Below are 22547 nucleotides of genomic sequence, written 5' to 3'. Positions count from 1 at the left end.
ACTCATCATCTAAGCTACATTGTGAACAATTGCATTAATGAATCTTATTTTCTCAAATGCCTAAAAAAGCCGATAAAATATCGCTTTTCCTTGAAGAACAGAATGATCATAACCAATTTTAATTAACCCCTGTCTCTAAAGTAATTAAACCTTTATGAGAAATGAAGTCAGCGATTTGTAATGGCAGCATTCCTTGATCTTTCCAAGGCTTTTGACTCAATTAATAGTGAAATACTAAGCAACAAGCTTGCTAATCTGGGCATCAACATATCTGCACAAAAATTATTTGGTAGTTTTCTATCAGATCGAGTACAGTCAGTGGTATTAAGTGATATTTTATCAGACAGTTTAAGTGTTGAAAGAGGTGTTCCTCAAGGCACTGTTTTAGGACCTCTTTTGTTCAATCTGTATATCAAGGATATGCATGAACAAGTAGGCAACAAAACAGAGCTAATTCAATACGAAGATGACACAGTTATTATCACATTTTGCCATTCAATTTAAAAAAGCGAAAAACAGCTATTTTCATGTGCTATAAAATTAACCAGTTAATTCAAAAACCATCAATTGCGTATGAACGATTCAGGAACAGAGTTTATAGATTTAATAAAATCGTAAGAAAAAATCAGAAGGAACTTCTAAAAATTGACGGCACTCTCACAACGAACAGAAAACGGACTGTATAAGTCAATTGGTTGCTTATCAAAGTGAAAAATACAAATCAAGACTAGAATTTTTTCATTTAACAACCAAACAATCTTGGCATAGTTACCAATTCAGCAGCACTCGATTTGCTGGGATCACACATTGAAACATAAGATCACCTTAGTAGATTTCTGTGTTTAATCTTTCATAAAACTTTGAACTACATTAAATATCGTTGGTTCAAAATTGTACGTTTACTGTTATAACTATAAAATTTTGCATGTAAAGTTTACAGCAGTGTACACTTCTGATTTCCTAATTTGAATGTGTTTTCTTATACTGATCAGAATTAAAGTGTTTCTTTTTTTAGACACTCTGCAGGAATAAGAATATGTACTCCCCATTAAGAAAAAAAAGACGTGAGATAAACAGCTGGCCAAAGTCCGGCATGTTCTTAAATGAAAATCTTCAGTATAGAATGAAGAACTATAACACGAAACAAAAGATAAAGGTATGGGATGAACACAAATCTACTAATAGCACAAGCAATTGAATAAAACTGACAGCCTGTTCTTCAACAGCTTTTATTTATGCGTCCACAAATTTGCGCCTCTCTAGGGTCTTAATACCTCGGAGCCAGCGGATGGAGGCGGTAAACTATTTTTGTTTTCTGGTATGTCAGAACATTCGAAATGCTGTCTTTTATGGCTTCAATGCTAGTTGTTTCATTAAAAATATCAATTAAGAGAAAGGTGTCTTTCCCATTATAGCCCCCTTTTTGTGGTATAATCACCTTGATTGCGGGGGCTATAGTTTTGCTAACTATTCAGCTGGGGGGGCTAAAATGGAAAAGACGAAGAGAAAGCACTTCCCCTAAGGCATCTTGGTGAGCTTGGGGCGCCAATTCAACTCATATACTCCTTCCTCTACGATAGCTCCGATAGACGCTTCAACTGCGGGCGCATGAAGCGTGCGCCACGGGGACAGAGTACGGACCTACGCAAAGGGTTGCAAGGTTTTGTCCTGACGTAATTGATCACGTAGGAATACGAATCTCCTTTCTTATCGTAGATCGTGGCTGCCAATCTCTTCAAAATGTTACAACACCTGTGTACATAAAGATGTTTCTTGAATCCAGTGAATGACAGAGGATGAAAGATATCCAGAGGGAGAAAGATAAACGCTTCTGTATGATCCAGGTAGTGTGAGTTTCCAGGGCTTCAGTGTCAGATATTTAGTTTAAAGATTAAAATTAAACAAGATTTACGGCTGACAAAATGTCGAAAGGAGTCAAGAAACAAAGCAGACCTTTGATACGACAAAGGTCGGTCTTCGAGCAAAAGACTTGGTTAATTTACCAATGTGATAGAACCGATATTGGTACTGACCAAAACAACAGTTATATTCAAACATTGAAAACCAACTCTATCAGACAAGCTAATCATTCTATTATTGAATCTCTCTTTAAATTAACTGCACAAACTACTAATAATTTAAATTCTTCGTTATTTTTTTTCTCTTGCACCAAATAATTTAAGTCACAAAAAATTGTGCACGGGCGGCTGCTATTGTGGCCACGGAGATTGAAACTAAATAGAAAACCACCATCCAGTTATAACCTGCTATCCAGCGTTGTAATCATTTCAGAAAGAAATCAAGTTTTTTGATTGAAAATCGATTCTTAACTCAAATTTGGCGTATCAACATCACTCATGACCAGGAAGTAATTGCGAATTGTTGTCGCGACTTGACAAGAAAGAATGTCATCGTCAAGTTTTCAAGTGAGTACAACCTAAAAAATTGGAATGTCAAAAATTGGGTAGTGCATGTTTTTTGGATAATAGAAAAACCCTCAAAACCATCTGTTTTTGATTATGAGACGCTTTGACTAAAAGAGTATCATTGAATCTCAGGGTTTGGTTGCACTTTTTGATGCAGAAAATACACCATCAATAATATTTAAAGAGTTGTTGAGTTTGATTGTCAAGAATACTTCACTTTTTCATAAACTCTCCAAAAACTCTGTTACTGGAACAGCTCAGATGATCAAATGATTAAAAGTTATGTTACACAGTTTGAGCAATCGTGACAACTTCAAAAGTGTCAAAAGAAACAGTAAAAAAAGCCGAGACAAACGGCCACTCTGTTCCGCGCTAAGGTTGCAAAAGTCGGCTATTGATACTATCGTCCACTTTTGAAGGACACTTGAAGAGCTATGATCAGATTTTAAACGTTTTCAGACAACATTATAATGCAAAAAAAGTAGTGTTGCGGATGAGGCTAGCAAGGAGAGTCCAGCAGCCTAGTAAAAAATTAACAGTTTTTCAGAGTGATTTGCAAAAGTTAGCCTTGAAAGAGTACTCCAAGAGTCTATTGAGATAGGAGAACGTCTCATTTTGAGGGGATTCCTCAAAGGCATATAAAATAATCAGGTGCAAATCGACCTGTGGAAAAATCTAGGCGACGTGGATATGACGATAGAAAAAGCTTTAGAAAGTGCAATTTATACGGAAGCAGTCACGAGAATTTTGGAGGAGAACAGTGATCCGCGGGTTTATGCTATTCAGTCAAAGAAAAATTCTCAGGTAGTTAATTCGATTAATCACTTAGTGAGAACATTGCAGACTAGTCAACCCAACAGGCAATATAATCAGAAATTCTTATCACGAGGAGCGCGTCCAAAAGGTCATCTGTGTGCTAGGGGATGAGGTTCAAGTGGAACCTAAGATAGAAATAGAAAATACGACAGCTATAACAGACACAACGCTGATAATGGACGAACCAATTTAAACAGTAGAGCGAGATGGCCAATATCAGAAGGCGAAAACAGAAAATCCAGAGTCATGCCGGGCAGCCAAAGATGACAGTAGTTTTCGAGAAAGGAAAATGTCGCCGTTGCGGTCAGCGAAACAATAAACCCAGAGAATGCAGGAAATTTTTCGAATGCGGGAACCCAAATCATTTCAAACAAGAAAGTCCACATTTAATTAGGACTTAGTTGTAGATGGCAGGGCTTCAATTTTAGCGGGGTATGTAAAAATTTTGCGTGGCAAAAACAGCTCATTGGAAGCTTTTTTTGCAAAAGTTATGATAATAAACAACTTGATAATGGCCTTAATTGATAGTGGACGTAGTGTCAATCTTATAAACAACCTGCTCTACAAGCAACTGGGAGACCCAAAACCAAAATCGAAATGCGCTATAAAAATAAAATAGCTGCCCACCACGGGAAAATATCTGGAAAGGGGTCAACAGCTATCCATGTCCCAGTCTAGAAAATTACATCAAAAATAACGGTTCAGTTTTTTAGTGACCAAAATTGAGTAAACACTTGTTAGTAGACATGGAATTCTTATTCAATTTTGATTGTATCTTGAACTTAGAAAAATTAACTATTTTACGAGAAAAATGCAAAAAGTTTACAATATTTCCGACATAGCAAATTATCAAATTGTTTTTAATTGCAACAAAAGATCATGAACTACCTCGTTGCTGTGATGTTTTCATTAATAGCAGCATTGTTGATGAAGAAGATAACGAAACAAAATAAACTGAATCATCATCGAGCACATGAGAGAGTTCGAAAATAAATACTTTTTATGAATAGCGAGAGCGCTTAATGACATGGTTGTCGTATTGGTTTAAAATTTTAACCCCGAATTAGAACATAGAAAATTTACAAACATGCAGGAATCGAATGTGCCTAAAACCTCGGAAAGATTTCAAAAACACAGAAAAATAACTCTGAACTAAAAACAAAGTTAAGAGATGATTTTTTTGTGAAGCATGTGAAATCATGAGCAATGAATTTGTCCTGTGAGTAAATGAGACAAGTAAGAACACTTTGCACAAAATATGAAATTATGTTTCTGCAAAAATCAAACAATATGGGATTTTGCGAACGAATTCATCAAAACCTAACATTGATTAAAGATGCTGCGCCATTCAGACGTACAAATGGCAGCATCATTTTTGAGAAAAGAAGCCAATAAAAAATTGCTGAAGGCTTTGAACGAGATGAATTAGTCGAACCAACACACTCCGATTGGGCAGCACCATCATTAAGGGCACTAAATAACATAGAACATATCGCGTAGTTGTAGACTATCGTGGTCTAAAAACAGATACAGATAAAATGCTGGCCTTTACTGCAAATTAAGGAAGTTAGTGATTCTCTGGAGTGAAAATTGTACAACTTGAAGGTAAATCGTTCGTTGGGATACTTTCAGATGTCGTTCGAGGATAAGAACCAATGTTTAACAACCTTTGTAACGCCTCTGAGGCTGTATAGAGGGAAAACGGATGCATTACTAACATCATTGGAGCAATATTTAAACAAACTCAAGGGACCGAAGAAAGAGTTATTGCATAGGCTAGCACAACTCTGAGTAAAAATCAATTTAAGTACTCAGCATTGAAACGGAAACTATTCACAATGGTTCAATCTACGCAACATTTTAGAACCTATCTACTTGGTCAGTTCTTTCTAATTATGTCGGACACCAGAGCTCTGGTCTGAATCTACAGATTTAAAGAACCAGACGGAAGGGTCGTAAGATGGATAGGGAAAATTGGGCAGTATAATTTTTACATCAATCATAGAGCTGGAAAACATCTCACACGCAGACCCTCTAGTGGTCATAAACACAGAAGATCAGGAACAAACAGCTTTTAATAACGCCTAATGGATGGACTCAGAGCAAGACCACGTGGAATTTAGGAGTCGCAATTGGCAATTTAACAGCTTGCTGAGAAGATAACTGTGAGATTTGCAGCAAAGCTACAAATTATACAAAAAATTATACTCATGAGTCATAAACAAAAAAAGACTCGAGTCAAGACACATGAAAAAACAGCTACGAAGGGGTAATTGAAAAACCAGATTCGGTATGCAAATCTTTGTCTCACTGAAAGGATTTTAAATCAAAAGCAGCAAACTAAACTTATCTTTGAAACTGTTTACCAAATGCAAGTACCAAAGGAAAGAGAGTGTCCCACGAGCTTGAACTGTTGCTTGACTCTCCCAGCGCAGGTCACTTTGGGATGGAGAAAACATACCAAAGGTCTCGTGAAATTTTTAATGGCCGATCGTGAGAAGGGACGTAGAGATTTGGATTGAAGGTTGCGACGTGTGCCTGAAACAGAAAAGCACCAAGGAGAAACATTAACATTCACTCACAAAATGGCAACCTAGCAACCAATTTTTGCAAGTATCTCTTGATATAATGGGCCCACTTCTCGAATCTCAGTAAAACAAGTACAATATTGCTTATAGGAGATCAATTCAGTAAGTGGTATGAAGCAGCAGCCTTGCCAATTCAAAAGGCAAAACGAACTTTTGTTGAACACGGGATAGTAAGATATGGATGTCTAGTTAACCTGCACAGTGATCAAGGCTCAAAATTTTGTCAAAATTATTCCGTAATTTTTGCAGCGAATTAGGAATACAGAGAACGTCAACCACATCTTTCCCCCCACAAGGGAACGCAATGATTGAAAAAAATTGAACTCTAGAAGAATAATTTCTGAATACGTAGGCCAATAGCAATATGAGTGAACAAATCTTCTATCAAAAGCGATGATGGCTTACCAATCATCAATCCATAGTATAAAAATATACAGTCCAGCGTCAGTAGTATTGGGTTGTCCATGGTCGCTACCTATAAACTGCATCTACAGCAGACCACAAAACGCAGTATATGTAACACCAAGAGACTATGTGAAAAGAAAATCAAAGTTTCATTACGAAAACTCAGAGTTGAAGCCAAAAAAAAGACATGAGCGATTCCATGAAAACGAGTTTTTTGTTCGTTAGGCTTCATTTGATTGTAAATGAAATTAGTCAATAACGGAACCTTGATATGAGAGGTGACTAAATTCTAGGTTACTTAAAAAACAAAAAATATGATGCTTTCCTAAAAAACAGCTCTTAAGTAGAATTCGAAGTTTTTTTGTATAGTAAACTTCCCTATGAGACCATAATTAGTTTTTTAATCGCCTTTCCTCTATTAGGAACACAAAATTGATACATTTTGTTGCGTGAAATGTAATTTTGAATTAATATTTTAAAAGAAAACACATAATTTGAAGAAAAAATACACTAAAAGAACAAAATCATGCCAAATATCCTGTGTTCACACAAAATTTCAATCCTCGATAAATCCTCGAAAAAAAAAAACAAAATTCAAAAAACTCTTTCAAATTTCGAATTCTATACGCTGGACGAGCTTTTTATTGATACCACTCATATTTCTCTACGATTAATATATCGATCGGCCTAGGTTGTCGGAACAAAAAAACCCATTTGAGTATATAGTTCCTCCCCCACAACTGGGGTCGGAACAAAAATATGCACAAAACGTGCACAATGACATCTTGCAGGAGATGTTCCTCAAGTTGAAGCTAACGCTCAGCTATATTGTATGTCCTTTGTATTAAGAAAATTGGGTCTTTTTATTTAGAGAATCAAAAGAATAAAAATACGGTTGTTTTTGATTCACTCCTGAGATAGAGTCAGGAATGATTTATGTTGGTGCGAGAGGGCGAGAAGAAACTGCCAAAGAAGCAATGAACCTAGAAACAATCCCAGTGAATGATAAATTGATTAAGTACCCAATTCAGTTTTGGACGTGCATTGCTATGACTGAATTGCAAAATGAGTGACAAAGTTGAGCTGTTTCGAACTATTGCCTGACTAATTTTATTGGGGAGTCTCAACAAAATCGGGATTCTCAATTGGTCATTGAACTTTTTATTTATTTTGAAACGATCTTTTTTCAAAACTAAGCCATAACTAAACCAAACAACATCTTTAGCGCACCTGTCTTGTTTCCATGCTGCTCGTTTTTGACGTTAGAGGCAGAATTAGGCCTAGCCTCAGTATTTCAACAAGCAATCACTACAAAAATTCTTTTCAACAAATGTATTTTCAAAGGGAAAAATTGAAGTTATAAAACTGAAATTATAATGATTGATTTCTAAAACATGTCAGTGATACATGACAAAATAGCAAATAGAGTTTTATTAACTTTCACTTAGCACGTTTACAATTTCTTTTTCTGAATGGAAACTTTTCAAATTCCAAGCAAGAATGCCTGATTCCCCCCAGCGAGCAACCCATGGTCCTCGTATTTCTTATTAACTGGGTTGTTGAGGGTTGCGTTGAATGTTCCCCTGAGGAGGGTGTCTGCGTAGAGTGGGCTGAACTCGTATGCCCCTGGTCCAGGTGCTCGTTCCTTCTCGTCTTTGAATCTCTTGTCTCTGGCCACTATTAAGCTCAGCTTCGCTTTGTTTGTTATTTTGTCACTCGTGTATGTGCCAGGTCCTACAAAAACACACACCTGTGATATAAAATGGTCGGGTTTGCTTTTAACGTGATATCTAAGAGGTTTTAGTCTTAAAATGAGCGGCCCGTGCTGAGCACCCAGAGCGTATTTCAGTATATTGAACCCATCTAACAGGTCCATCACATTTGCGATTTTAAGAAAGCTGGCTAGCGTTATTTTAGTAGCATAAAATTTTTTGTCAGAAGTATGAACAAAGCGTATTAAATACACATTTTTTACGCGCATTATATCGCAATATGACAAACTTTTCTGATGTGAGCAGATTAACTATTGTTTAACTAAGTTCAATCAGAAATTAAGACAGTTGCATGGTTTTGGGGAAATTATTAGGAAAAATTTAGTTTGTGCGGATGTTATTCGCATTGCGTGAACTGTCGTGACAATCAAATATCCAATTCGGTTCATTGGAATTATCAAATTTACTTCAAAAATGTGAAACGACAACAAACTTTTCCACTCTTTCTTCGGATCTGGGAAAAACATGTAGTATTACCTCAGTATGTCAACAATGTACCATACAGCTGTTTCTTTCTTGTTAATAATTAAGTTGTATACAATTTTAAATTATTCCAATAAGATTATCGGGAATCGCATATGAACTTGTATAATATCCCAGGACAGCTGCTTGATGATGTACCTGCAGGTGCTATTCATATTTCATGTTAATCAAAGTATATTTCACCTGGGTTTTCGACGTCTGCCGTGAGGAATCTGGCCTCTAGAGGACCCTTGAATCTCTCGCTGCTCACTTTGAATGCACCTGCTCTCTTCTTGGCACTGTCGCTGCGTGGGTTATGATGAGTCTGTTTCAGCTGAGTTTTGTCAAAAGATTTGGCCACGTTGTATGCAGCCGGAGGAGCTACTTCCTAAAACAGGTTCAGTGTATACGATAAAAAGTAGCGTTACAGACAGTTTAAATTAGGATACAGAGGATGGATTTCATGCAAAAAATGTTATTTATGTGCTTGTCTGTGGTAAAAAAAAGATGAGTCGAGATGTTTCTAATTTGCAAATTGCATATGCGTTGAAATCGGGCATGGTTTAAACAAGAACAACCAACGCCATTTTGAATAACAAAAACAAAATACCATCAAAATAGTTTTATTTTCAAAATTACAGATTTTTAGCCCGGGTTGCATCATACAAAAGGTCATATATGACACATAAAACATTGACTGGTATTCTTGATCGACCATTTTACGCATTCCTTTCGAATTTTTCAACTAAATAAGAGCGTTTTCACCTGAAATCTATATTTAGAAAAACCAGACCTCCTTTCCGATTTTTCTTCTCATTGGTAATCAAGTTTAAACTAACAGCGGCCGTTTACTTTCACAAATTATTAATTTGTTTCCCAATTCACATCAAGGTCTGTTAAATTGTACTTAATCACACTATCATTCATTATATAATCATTTTCACAAACTGTGAAACGCAAGAGAAACTATCAGCTGATTTTATTTAGATTTTTAACAACCATCTGTGAATGACATGTTTACACCTTTACAATATAATATTTTTATTTTAATTTCTAGTCTCGTAAAGTATACTGACCGTCTGTATGGGAGGTGGCTCGTGTAGTCTCTTGGTGTTGCTCACAAACATGGAGCTCTTCTTGGCCAGTTCTGGTGCTGAGTCATCCTTACTCCCACTTGCTCCCACACCAGCACTCACTTGATAATGTGCTGGACCTGCAGTGGAAAATTGAAAAAAGTTGAATGTTTAGTTTAATTTTCATGATTTTTCAACAGTTTTCGTTTTTAAAAATCAAACAATTCGTGGTAACAATTATAACACTTTCATGAGCAAACTATGTGGTCTCCGAAAATTGAAAAAAGTCTGATTTTGATGTTGATTTGCGCAGTATTCTTGACAATCAATTAAAATTTTGAAAACAAACAGGTTTCTTGTTCAGTGAGCTGGCCACTGTTGCATTACATCATTTCTTATGCTGTTGGTTTCTGAAATATATCTCGTACTTGAAGGTAAATGATGTAACCTGGTGTGTTGTATTTTGATTTGGGCACATGGGTTGTGTTCCTGACCTCTGTGCCCCCGAAGGCTCCTCTTCTCATGCTCTCCAAGTAGGCCTTCCTCAGATTCTGCTCACCCAACCCCACTATGTTGTAACTATTGGGGGCTAAAATTTAAAAATATATAGATATCAACCCAACAATCAATAGCTGCTTGTCAGGTCGAAGATTTAACTCTCACCATGTCAAACAAATTTTTGTTTCTGTCATAAAATTTAGAAACTAAATTTTACTTTTTTCTTCTTCATGTCTAGATTTAAATGTCCTAGATAGCCTATATGTCTATAGCCTTCTTTCCTTTTATGGATTTGTACCTATTGATTGAGGGAAAAAAGATGATTTGCTAATAGAAATTTGAAAAAGATAAACAATATAATTATCAAATATTCAATATACATCATGAATTAGTTCCAATAGTGGCACAAAAAGAATGAAAACTTGAGAAAAACATCAAACAGACTTACTCAAAAACTGTTTGCGCAAGCATTTCACTTCTTCTGCAGTGTAGTGTCTCAACACTCAACAGAAGATATACATGGACATATGCTTTTGAAATTTCTTAAAGTTGTTATTTTTTGACCACTCACAGTAATTTTACAATTTTCTATTGGAAAGCATTTCCGTCATTATGCCCGTTTTTTAATGCAAAAATTTAATGACAATTTTTTTAACATTGCAATTCCAAGTAAAGCTGTCAAAAATGGTTCTAACGGCTAGGAATATTTCATCCTAGAGGAGATTTAAAACAAAATTGTTTTAATTCTCCTGTAGTAAATAAGGTTTGTTATAATCTATTTTCTTAAATTTCTCGGGACCAAAACGCCCATTAATGTATTTCATAAATTTAAATAATTTTCTTTTGTTTACAATGATGTCAAATTATACGATATCTTTCTGATCACAGGCGTTTTAAACGCATCTCTCAGGCAGAATTTTTCTCTAGAAAATTAAATTTTGTTTGCCTTTCTTCCTTAGCTCATTCACAAATCTCGTTGAACAAATCAGAATTTATTGTTTGTTTTACAAGTTCAGTTTATAAAAGACGTCCTGAACGTTGATGGTGACTCAGTTCATTCACTGAGTCTTAATATGATGAAGAGAAATCAAGTACATAAGTCGTTTCTGGTAGTTTGCTGAGGTTTGAAACCGACCATATCGACGATTTAATACATTTAAAACAGAACACAACAAAAGAGATTATAATGAATCATTGAAACCGAACATATTGACGATTATCTTACGTTTAAAACACAACGACCACACCGAAGAAAAACGTTTTTTGTTATTTTTCGTTATTTTTGTCGGGCTTTCGTTATTTTTGTCTAACTAAAACCGAACATACCCAGACTTTCGTTTCGTTTACAAATGACGATTTCTGATCTAGGGTGTCGATTCCAAGGAAGAAAATTCTGTCAATTCCAAATAATTTGTCCCACTTTTGCTGACCCATAAAAAATTTTGTTTAGAATGACTTCAATGTTAACAAGGGAAAAACCAATATGTCTTCATCTTAAGTTTTCTATTGAAAGTTTGTCATCTGTGAATGTAATTATAAGAAATAAGAAAAAAAATTCGAATAGCAAAATAGGTTTAGTCCTTCAATTTTTTTGCCAGCTTTTTTGTATGCAAAAAGACAACAATTAATCAAACGTGCAGAGCGTGAATGATTGCATAGTGACTAATTAACCTACTGCTGCAGTAGAGGGAAAACTATCTTCATACAAATGTATGTAGATAATTCATCTAAGTTAAACAGATTTAACGTCTTGAGTTAACCAGATTTCCTTCATCTAAGGTAAACACATTAAACAGATCCGCAAAATCGGTTTCAGTGTCCAAGTTTTGATATATTTTTTGGTCTATAATGGGTTGCAACATTATTCGCAAACGCACGTTACTAATTCCCCTTAGTTATCTCAAATTAGTTATCTCAAATAGTTATCGCAAATTTTCTATAGAGTAGAAATTAAAAATAAGGTCGTGTTCAAAAGTAACTAATGCATAAGACATACCCTAGAATTTTCTAGAGCTAACCAAGGGAATTGTATGAAGACTTACGAGGCGCTTCGGAAGCACTCTTAGAGAACCTGAGAGCAGTCTGTCCGAATGGACTTCTCTTCAGCCCAGTGATTCTCTTCGTGGCCTCCATTGCATTCCTCGGGTCATTGTAGGAACCAGGCCCGGGCTCTATCGTCTTCGAATCTTTGAACCTCTACAAAGGACACAGCTAAATGCTTTCTCTTATATGGTGAAATGAGTTTTTCTACACCGTCGACTCTACCTGCGATTTAGTGTAAAGACTACCGATAAAGAGAAGATTTGTGAGAATAAAATGACTACAAACACTGCTCGCTAATTTTTTTTCCTTATTTTTGATTATAATTTTTGTATGCTAAAATCTGATTCGGTTCTGCAAAATCGGTTTCAGTGTCCAAATAATCCAAATGTGATAATTCAGTTTATAAATAAATATAGCAAGTTATTTCCTGTGCCAACTGGTTGATCGAGACCACTCAATTGCAGTTTTAGAGTTTAGTCAGAAGATTTGATGAAGCAATGTAACGTATGACCATGATCACGCGTAACACCATCCAAGCAAAATATCTGCAGTTTTTTGTTAGGGGGTCCTAATCTACTCATGAGCGATTTCAGCTCTGTGTGGGTATCGAAATCGCATAAGTGCAGGGTCCTGTCAACGACATGCGAAATTCACGCTTGATCGAATTACCAGTCAACGTGAATAGTGATTAAAAATGGCTAAAATGTTTTTCTTATAATTTCATGATTTTAACTTGTACTAACCCTCTCCTGTGTCATGAAGGGTGGCTGTTCGACCTCTATGCCTTCTGTGTTCACGACTGGAGGCCTCTTCTCAAACATACTCTTCACTTCATATTTGCCCGGATCCGGTACACCCTACACATAAATAGAGAAGTTGTTATATCGTCGCCATACTAACAAAATCAAATATTCTCACAATCTGGGTTACGAGATTACGAGATTATTTAATAATCTAAAACAACAGTCCTGATAAAACCGAAAAAGGATAGACTAATTTAAAGAATCGGGTGACCCATTTTCATTGATTCATATGTTTGTCATATATGCACATCTTTAAAATTCAGGCCCAACCCAAGGCCACGTGAACTATGCCTATGGCCCCTAGTCGAGACAGGATGATAATCTTGCAAGATCTTGCCAAAGGATATGTTAATTTTGCACGATCTTGCGAGAAGATTTGATCCACATGCGTCGAAACCTGAGGCATTGTTATTGCTTAAAAGCAAATTATTTTGTTAACAAATGATTATCAAAATGTAAATTTTGTTCATGGGAGAAGAGGAGGAGGAAACAGTAACTCGATCCTCCGATTTGAGAAACATAATAGGTTGAAAAATCCACTGACCCTTTTCTCCTCTGCCTTTTGGATGCTCTCTGTGAATCTAGGCACGTGACTCTCTGGTCTCCTGCTTTCCAGGTACTTGGCATTCACGTTCTCAACAACGTACACCTGGACAGTAAACAAACACGTACAATCAATACACATCAGCAATTACAATTTTTGTCACACAATTACGCAAGCAAGGCTTAGACGAATAATTCTCTTACAATTTAATTTAAAGATTTAAAGATTTTTAGTCACAAGTGAAATAATTGATTTATGTGTCCCCGACCTGTGGCAAGGAACATTTGTGAGGCTTGTCTGTACATGCAAGAGGTATAAAAGATACCATTAAAATTAATGTTTGCTACCTTAAAATTCTCATTTTCTGATCAAATGTTTGATTTCATATCCACTGAAAAATTCCGATTTCATCAAACTCTCGTTATATGTCTTAGCTATGATTAACCATTTTTCTGCAACTACACAAAGACAGGTGTGCTCTGTAATAGGGGGGGGGGGGGGGTGTTGCGTAATGGAGGCACAAATGGAAAAGTTCCCATTTCTTTTATCGCTGCCAGAGAAGTTATAATGACCTCTGGATTGTGTGGGTCGTACTCTCCAGGACCTGGACCCAATTTGGGCTTCTCCACTTTCCTTCCAGCATAGCCCCCAAAGTTGGCCGTCCTCTGATTGAACGTGGATGGAATGTTCTAGAATCAGTTAGCGCGATATGAAAAGGACTTGACAAATAAGAACATCGTATAAAGTTACACGACAGCGTTGCTCTGAAAGCATTACTTCTTTATGGATCTCAATGGAAGTATGATTTCCCCAATTTCATACAACGTTCACCAATAAAATACCTGCGGGTTTTGAGAGCTGATAATCATTTTTTTAGCAATGTGCCTTAATTGTGCTAGGATCATTTATTATTTCCTTGATTTCATGCAAAGCTCGGACTAGAAACTACGTTATGATTTGTATGACATCATAAATTATCCCTCTAAGATAAGCGGGAAAGGTCACCCCGGGCAACTCAATGAAATTTTCTTTATCGAAAAAGACTACCACTGAGCTGTATAAGGCGAATATTTAAAGTCTATGATTTAAGTTTTACGCGATTATCACAAAATTTCATCCACATCCCAGAATCACGATAAAAGCAGAGTGAGTTTACCTTCTGATAAAATGCGGGTCCCATGCTGCTGTCTTTTGGAGGTGGTTCTTGTCTCCTCAGAACCCCTTCCTCTGTCTCCTCATACCCATATGCCTGTGCCTGGGCGGGGATGGAGGGGGCGTCTGGCTTACGTGCAACCACCAATTTAGTCTTACGCGCCTAAAGTCAACTCGGAAGGATTGGTTTCATGTTGTACAGTGCTTCACAGCAATTTTAACGAAAAAGTTTTGTTGTCGTTAAGACGCGACATATTCTATCATCATGCCGATGTACTTCGTAACTCATTCTAGTTACACAAATAACAGTCCAAATGTTTGACTTCAAAAAAAGACTTGTTCAATTCGATTTGAATTGCAAGAAACTTTGACCCTATCGATTTAGGATCCGCTTTTTGACTTCATTTGAACTTACAGCAAATGCAACGGTTTCGAAAAGCTTACCTCTGGCATGGTGTGTGACCGTGACATGGTAGCCTGACCTCCTGTTGCATCCAGCCCTGAGCCTATACTGTTGAAGCCGTTCACATTGTACTCGGAGGGTCCCGGTACCTCTTTGTGAGAACTGCCAAATCTCTTTGTCAAGCTGTTCAATGTCCTGATAACAACAGGAAAAAAGCCTTTCGTTAATATGAAGCTCAGATATACGGTATCAAATAATACTCCCAAATCATGCAAAAATTATGATTAGCCCACGCTTCAAAATTTTTGTTTATTACTCATGTTTTATCCAAAGGAACACAAACAAAAAAACTTAAGCTTCGGTAAGCACGAAAAAATCAGAAAATCTTATTATTCCGATCTCATTGTAATAAGGCAAAGATCGATCATTTTTGCCCGCCCCACCTAAACTTCGATCTGACGAAGACATGCGTGTAATTAATGGGAAACCCTTGCGGAGTAGAAATGCTCTGCGAATGGATTTTTTGAGTTTCCCTTTGGTTTGGAATATATCAGCTTCTGAGCAGAAATGTTTTTTCACATCTGCAAATGTTGTAACATCTGGTAAGTTCCTAAATGGACTTCAGCGGATGAAATTGAATATTCTTTTTGATAAAAACAACTTACTATGAGCTTTTAAAAAAACACCATCCGAGGTTGTTACTGGTTGCTGTAATCCACTAAAAATATTGTTCGTTCTAAAATCAATCAAAAATTTTTACTTTTCCAATCTGAATTAGTAAGCAGAGCTTTTAGCTCCAAGGATTATTTTTATGATGAAATTAGAAAACTATGAGCAAATTACAATTTGAAAAAAAATTCAACAGACCACATAATACCACGTTAGGGTTTCTAGGTAATCATGAAAAAAATAATGGCGATGAAAAAAATGTACAGACTTGTCCGCTTTTGTATCTAATTAATTAATTCGCAGATTATTTCTAGAATGGTGTCTTGAAATGTTCACGAAGTCTTGTTGAACATAATACCCGCACAGCCTAACTCAAAGCAATCAAAGAAGTTAACTGTTTGTGCTGCCACACGTGTGATTCGCCTATTTAAAAGTCCTTAAAAACAATTTCTTTTTTGTAAAAAAAGCATTACAGAAAGGTAATTAACACAGAAATCAAATTTGCTGACTTGTTGTTCCGACCCTCTTGAGGGGGGAGGAACTATTATCAAATTTGGCTGAGCTGCTACAGATCACACAATACGGGATCTCTTTATGTATGCCAGTCAAACTTGACAAAAGATATAACAAATCGAAGGCAAAGATATATGCCTAAGACCTGTCTGTGCTATAAGTCTCAATTTAAAGTAGTTGGGGGGCTGAAAAGTTCAATTAATTAAATAGATAGTTTAAATGAACAAGCTTACACTGAGTAGTATTAAACCGGGTTGAGCTGTTACTCGATTGTGTCGTTGTTAAAATGATTGTGTCGTTGAAAACTTCTTCCAGTTGATTTCTCACAAGTATGTTCTGTTGGAAAATTTGCTAAGTTGGAAATCTTTACTAAAATTTCTGTTTAAATTTAGGAATTTATTTTGCAAGAAAAATGAAGCAGTTGTCTGCTGCTCGTCGCTGGCTCTGTTGTTTGTCTCTCTAATTTTATTCCGTCCCACTTCGCTGAGAGAAACAATTAATTCCTCTCAGCTCCGTTTGGGCCGATAGGGAGCGAATCACAAACTCACGTTCATAGTGAGGTGCTTCTTAATTTTCCTATTGGCCGAGAAGGCAAGAGAATTAACTCTTTTTTATCTCACGGAAAAATTATTGAAACTCTAAAAAATAATAAAAATCTAAAAAGCTGAGAGCATCAATTATTGATTTCGTAGGCGCCTGTTTTCTGCTTTTCCCCTCTTCTAAAACCGCAACAATTATGGTTTTCTTGGGGGCTTTTTATGAGACTCTATTGTCTTTTCCCCTGAAGCAATCTGCTTCATCTTTATTGAACTTGGGGGGAAAGATCTGCATTGCAACTGTCAAAAGCAGAAGTAATTTAAATCAAAAGAAACTGTGGTTTTACAGGCCGCCTACGTTCAACAATGTACATTTTCTATCCTGGATATAAGCGAGGAGATCCAGGCCTAAAGTTGTGTTATTTAAATAAGTCGAACTGAGTTGTTTAAGTACTTGTGTACTGGTAGTCTTAATAAGCGTTAGTTTGTTTAGCGCGCGGCGAAAGAATGGTTAATTAGCGCCTAAATACGTTCGCTCTAATGCGGGATTAATTATCCGCTCATTTGTAACGGCTCTCGTAATACTACAGCTCACCCCGATTTTTAAGATAAAAGAAAATGATTTAAAAAAAAAGAAATATATTGCATCGTATATAATTTTATTGCGTTTGGAACATATAAATGAGTTACTACAAGTTCAGATAGTTATGAAATTAATCGCAAAGGGCGATAATGGTATGCTATAAAATTAATCGCAAAGGGCGATAATGTTGTGCTGTATTATTCGAAAAATTCTGGGGGCAAAATGACTGGGCTTGGCACTGGACTGTTTCCGTCGTCCATTATATCAACCACTTCCACTACTTCGTCTCCATCTGCATGCTTTTCTGTATTTGATAGTTCCTTGATTATCCTTTTTTGTTTTCGGTTCTTCTTCTTTTGTTTATCTACTTGAGCGGATAATTGTTTGACTTGTTCAATGAGTTTCTTATTTTCCGCTCCAAGCTTCTGGTTAGCTGATGTAACCTCCAAATGTTTTCGTGCATATGCTTTATTGAGTGCTTTGAGGTTACTTTCCTCAGTCTTGTCAAGCTGTTTTGAGATTATGTACTGGCGTCTCCAGTAATCGTCGCTTGTTTCCTTTTCTTGCTTGTCCAATTTCACTCTCAGTTGTTCCAGTTTTATTGTTACTTCTTGTAACTCGGTTTCCTTGATGAAGAGTTCTTGGCGGAACTTAGAATTTTCAGATATCAGAGATTCTTTCGATATTTCTCCTACATGGTCAGATGGCGTCGGAAAAGCCGTGATTGCGGAGTAGGGAACGTTTGCGTATACATCCAACTGATTATTTCTAACCAAATAGGTTTTTTGTTCATCACTCCTATTCTTAATTCTCCATACGTTGAGGTTGTCGGGAAGTGAGAAGTCTGGTATGATCGGTAATTCACGACTTTTTGCAAATAATTCTTCACCTGTGGCAGTGTTTTGAATCTTGACCTTATCTGCAATTTTGAAGTTGTTGAATTTTGTTTTCAGTGAATATTTCAAATTCGTTACAAATCTTGGGTTCTCAGGATTGAATTCATTCTCCCTGCTTTTTTGAACCACCAGGCATTTCTTTGTGTCCTTTCTTTCTTCATCAGTCATTAGATCGTTTATATTACTTAATTTCCTTACTTTATCAGCATGGCTTGACTGGTTTGGAAATTCGTAGGGTCGTTTGCGACTGACTTGCCAGTTGTTTTGGGGATCATATTGGTCCTGTTGTTCTCGCATTGGTCGAAATGGCGGAGTTGATGACGGTTTCTGTTGATGTTGTAGTGTTGGTTGTTGGCTTGATGAAGATGGTGAAGCAGCGGGGACGATTACCCTTGAGAGGTTGTGCTTGATGCTCATTTTGTGGTTGAGGTCTAAAATATTTTGATATTGTTAGCCTGTGTCATTAGTATCACACATTATGGCTTCTTTTCATGTTTGCAGATGTATTGCTAATATAGAAAAGTATTCTATTGTAAAAATGTTTTTGTAAGGTTTTGTTGCTAACTGCTTTACTTAAAAATTCTAATGCTAAATGCATTTGTTAATAAAGTTTGGTAGAAAATCGTTTGTTTTGCTAAATGCAAAGTTAATTTTAATAAAGGGAGGGGGGTCATAAATTAAAAAATTTTTATACTTATGCCAGGCGGGCAGCCCTGGCACAAGTACGTCTTTCTCCGCTGCCCGGAGGTGTGAGTCTTGGGGCGTGCGTCACACTAACACGGCTGCAACGACCCGTGCAGCTGGGGAGACAACCTTGCTTTAGCTGAAAGAAGGAAATTTTTCGGGTCGTTTTTGGAACTTTCAGTTATCGTGTTAGTGTTCTGAATTATTTAGGTTCAAAAGCCAGGGGGGCAGGCTGGAGAAAGCTGAGGTAACCCCTTCCCGAGGAAAAGTTAAAAGAAAAAAGAAAAAGATCGTTTGTACTTGAGTTGTTTTTGGTTTATTAGACAACGTCGTCTAAAAAATTTTTGCAAATGGGACATTTTTTCTGCTTATTTATGCACACTCGACAGAATCGGTGTTCGTCATGTTGGGAAACATGTGGGTGTTTTGTTACTCCTAATTCTGTTTTCATTTTTTTGCATAAATTGCATCGGAAGTAGGATGTGATCAGGACAGGAAGACAAGGTCGAAGACAGATGGGACATTTAGGGTTTGGGTATCTTTTAAAAAGTGCTTTTCTGCAAGGAATACATACATAGTGGGGATTTTCTTTGGGGAATTGTTTGTGTAGTTTTTCTACAATAACGGTTTTTCGTGAACATATAGGGCAGATAATGTCCTTATGGGGATAGAACCAACGAAAACCGTCGAATAGGGATTGTGAAAGACCCATCGAGTGACTGTTATTTTGTTTTCCTTATACAAAAACAGGAAAAGCTCTGAGAAACTGCAGTAGGATGAGGTTAATAAGGAACGATATTGCAAGCAAGGTAATTAGGATTAAGATAAATATTTTTGTGGATAGGTCTAGATTGGTCATTTTCCGTATCTGGAGAAAATGGAAAGGAGGTAGTGATTAATAAAAAGGGATATTGCCAATGCGCATAAGAGGACAAAAAGAAGAATAAACAGTGTTACGGGATGCATTTTGTCAATTCAATGAGTAGTGTAGAACTAGGGTGAAGGAGGTGATTTGCTCCTGGTAAAAACTGAATTGAATTAGGGATATCGAGTGGATCAAAACTGAAAGCAGGAAAAGAATTAAAATTTTGGAAGTTTTTGGACGCATTAGGTAATTATTTTTTCGCAACGAGGGCATAATTTATAGTCTTCTACGCAAAATTTACAAAAGTTGACGGGCTTGTGATCACTGTGATGAAACGTTTTTGCAACAGAATATTGAAATCTTGTTTGTTTGCAAATATCACATTGAAACCAGTTAAAGATTGAAAAGATAACATTAAATTTAGAGCATTTAGGACAAAAATCGTAGCCCATATCGTTTATAACATATTGGTAACAGAGCAGACACATTACGTGGGGTAGTTCGTTAGGGGGGTTTTCGTGTAATTTCTTGAAAACAATTGTTTCACGTCTGCAGCATAAACAAATTAATGAGACCGGTTTGGATTCTATAGTATTGGTTTCTTTGTCAGTTGTATTCATTTTTGGAAGATTGTTATTGGAGGGGATTATGGGACTGGTATGGTTGGAGGATTTGGTTGTTGATTATTTTGGGATTTTATTGCTTGGTCTATTACTAATATAACTACTAACATCAAAAAATTGAAAGGAATACTTACAACAACGAGGAAAACGGTTAAAATGAAGGAGAAGGCTGCTGCAATAATCATGAGGGCCATTAATAAAAAATCAAGTACTTTGGGGATAAACATTTTGGATAATTTGTGAAGGTAGTTTTGAATCAAGGATTTTACCACGGGTTGTTTGGGTCAATTGTTTGTTTGCATAAGGGGCATTTAGTAGTGGTGAAGGTCATACACTGCAAACAAATTGATTTTTCAGGGTGTAGGCTTTTGAAGTGGCTGTGGCAAGTGGATAACTTTTTGATTTCTTGACAAGAATCACACTGGAAATAATGGCAATGACTGATTGTATAAATGGGAGTTACGCAAATGGGGCATTTAGGTTGGTTCCAATATTTAAATAATTCGTTTCTACAAGGAATGCAAGCAAAATGGGGGGCTGACCATTTGGGTTTTTGTGCAATTTTTTGAATTGACGGCAAGGGAGATAACAAACAGGGCATTCAACTTTAGGGGTTGTATCAATTTGAGGTTGCTGAGACGATATCTTCAGAATGTTTCCCATTATAAGGACAAATTAGAAAGATCCGGGTATACGAGTTCTAATCCATGGTGTTCAAGTTCGTTGGGGATATTTACATTTAAATCTGCAATAGCAAAAAAGAAATTCCAGTGTTTTTCGTTTGGATAAATATAATAATGATTAATGGTACCTGTGCTTAAGAACATATAAGTTATTTTGATACATGCTTTATATTGTGTAAAACAGATATTGAACCATCTTTCTATTTTAAGAATTTTAATTTTTTCCTTACCAATAAACAAGATCATTTTAGTTTTAACAATTTGGAAAGAAATGAGGGGAAGAGAACAAATTGATCAGAAAAAAAAGGATAGAAAAAAAATGAAGAAGAGGAAAGGAGAGAAAAAAAAAATTTTTGTGGAGAGCAAGTTATGTAAAACAAATTACTTTACTGAAGAGCGCCCAAGTTGACTGGGAAGTGCTCTTCGATATCGATGAGTGCGAGAAAGAATTCCCAGTGCATCATTCCCATTGTTACTCGAGTAGAACCCTCACATCCACGTTCGTAGTCAGTATAATGTATGATTATACAGGGCTTTATTTCTGCAGTGGGAGTTTCAATGAATGATTTCTCGAGGGATTCTACTTTGACTAGTCGCTCACCAAAGTGGAACAACATTATAGAAGATCTAAATTAAAAGGGATTTTAGAACCATTTAAAGCTTGGGATATATTTATAAAGAATGTCCAATAGGGGGAAGATGGTGTTAAGGTAATGGTTCCATCAGTCCAAGTGTTTAAATATTCAAAATGGAGTATTAATTGTGGGATTACTCTGTTGCTTTTTGTCGTGACAAATGATTTTTCAAAAAATTGTATTTGTATAAGGCAGTTTTTGTATGAGAATATCATTGCTGCTTTTAATTGTTAATAGTTTCCAATTCTTTAGTAATGAAATCGTTTGGAGAACAATCACTTTTCGGCAATTCAAAATAAAGATTGTGAGGTACACAGTTTGGGTTTTCTAGAATAAATAGGAAGAATTTCCAATGAACTGAAAGAGGATTAATACTTATTAAACAAATTTTTTCACTTTGGATTTCTTTGAGCGTTACTAGCATAGTAGGTACAGGAGTTGGGTATGCATCAAAAGATCGTTGAATTTTTTGTAACTCTACAAATTTATTGTTAACTGCAAATATCATAGTTTAGAATGATACCTAAGCAATGTAGATTGGATGTTGTACTTGAAATACCGAGTTTTCTTTGAATGCTAGAAAAATGGTGAATTCGGCGAACTGAGGATGAGTAATGAAAATAGTTAAAAGTCTGTAAATATTTGTCATGGGTTTTTTTGCGAAAGTCATTATACTTATAGCGGAAACATAGTATACGGCTAATAGCTCAAAATTTTGGTTTCCGATTCTGATTTGTAGGTTTCTATTAGTTAAATGAATCATGTTGCTGATCTAGCTCATTTGGCAGACTATTAGGGTCGAATTGTGCTAAATACACGAAATAGTTCCAATACAACGAATGAGGGGTTAAAATCACAGTATCGTTTTCCCAAGT

General features: G+C 36.2%; 1 protein-coding gene across 1 annotated transcript in view; it reads right to left on the bottom strand.

Annotated features, from left to right (window-relative positions):
• Window positions 1-7586: 7586 nt before the first annotated feature.
• LOC142341567 (sperm-tail PG-rich repeat-containing protein 2-like) overlaps window positions 7587-22547 on the bottom strand; it is a 33717-nt gene continuing 18756 nt past the window's right edge. Inside the window, exons 4-13 of the mRNA XM_075392610.1 lie at window positions 15027-15180; window positions 14587-14745; window positions 14003-14119; window positions 13431-13535; window positions 12827-12940; window positions 12083-12236; window positions 9991-10131; window positions 9546-9682; window positions 8674-8857; window positions 7587-7969 (exon numbers count right to left, since the gene is read on the bottom strand). Of these exons, the coding sequence (XP_075248725.1) occupies window positions 7719-7969; window positions 8674-8857; window positions 9546-9682; window positions 9991-10131; window positions 12083-12236; window positions 12827-12940; window positions 13431-13535; window positions 14003-14119; window positions 14587-14745; window positions 15027-15180 (1516 nt within the window). The 3' untranslated portion in view covers window positions 7587-7718. The remainder of the gene's footprint in view (window positions 7970-8673; window positions 8858-9545; window positions 9683-9990; window positions 10132-12082; window positions 12237-12826; window positions 12941-13430; window positions 13536-14002; window positions 14120-14586; window positions 14746-15026; window positions 15181-22547) is intronic.

Source organism: Convolutriloba macropyga, chromosome 6 (genome assembly GCF_964194025.1).
Source record: "Convolutriloba macropyga chromosome 6, txConMacr16.3, whole genome shotgun sequence".
In the NCBI taxonomy this organism is placed as follows: Eukaryota; Metazoa; Xenacoelomorpha; order Acoela; family Convolutidae; genus Convolutriloba; species Convolutriloba macropyga.
The sequence above is the reverse complement of the archived record's forward strand: the minus strand, read 5'-3'. Positions and strand labels throughout refer to the sequence as shown.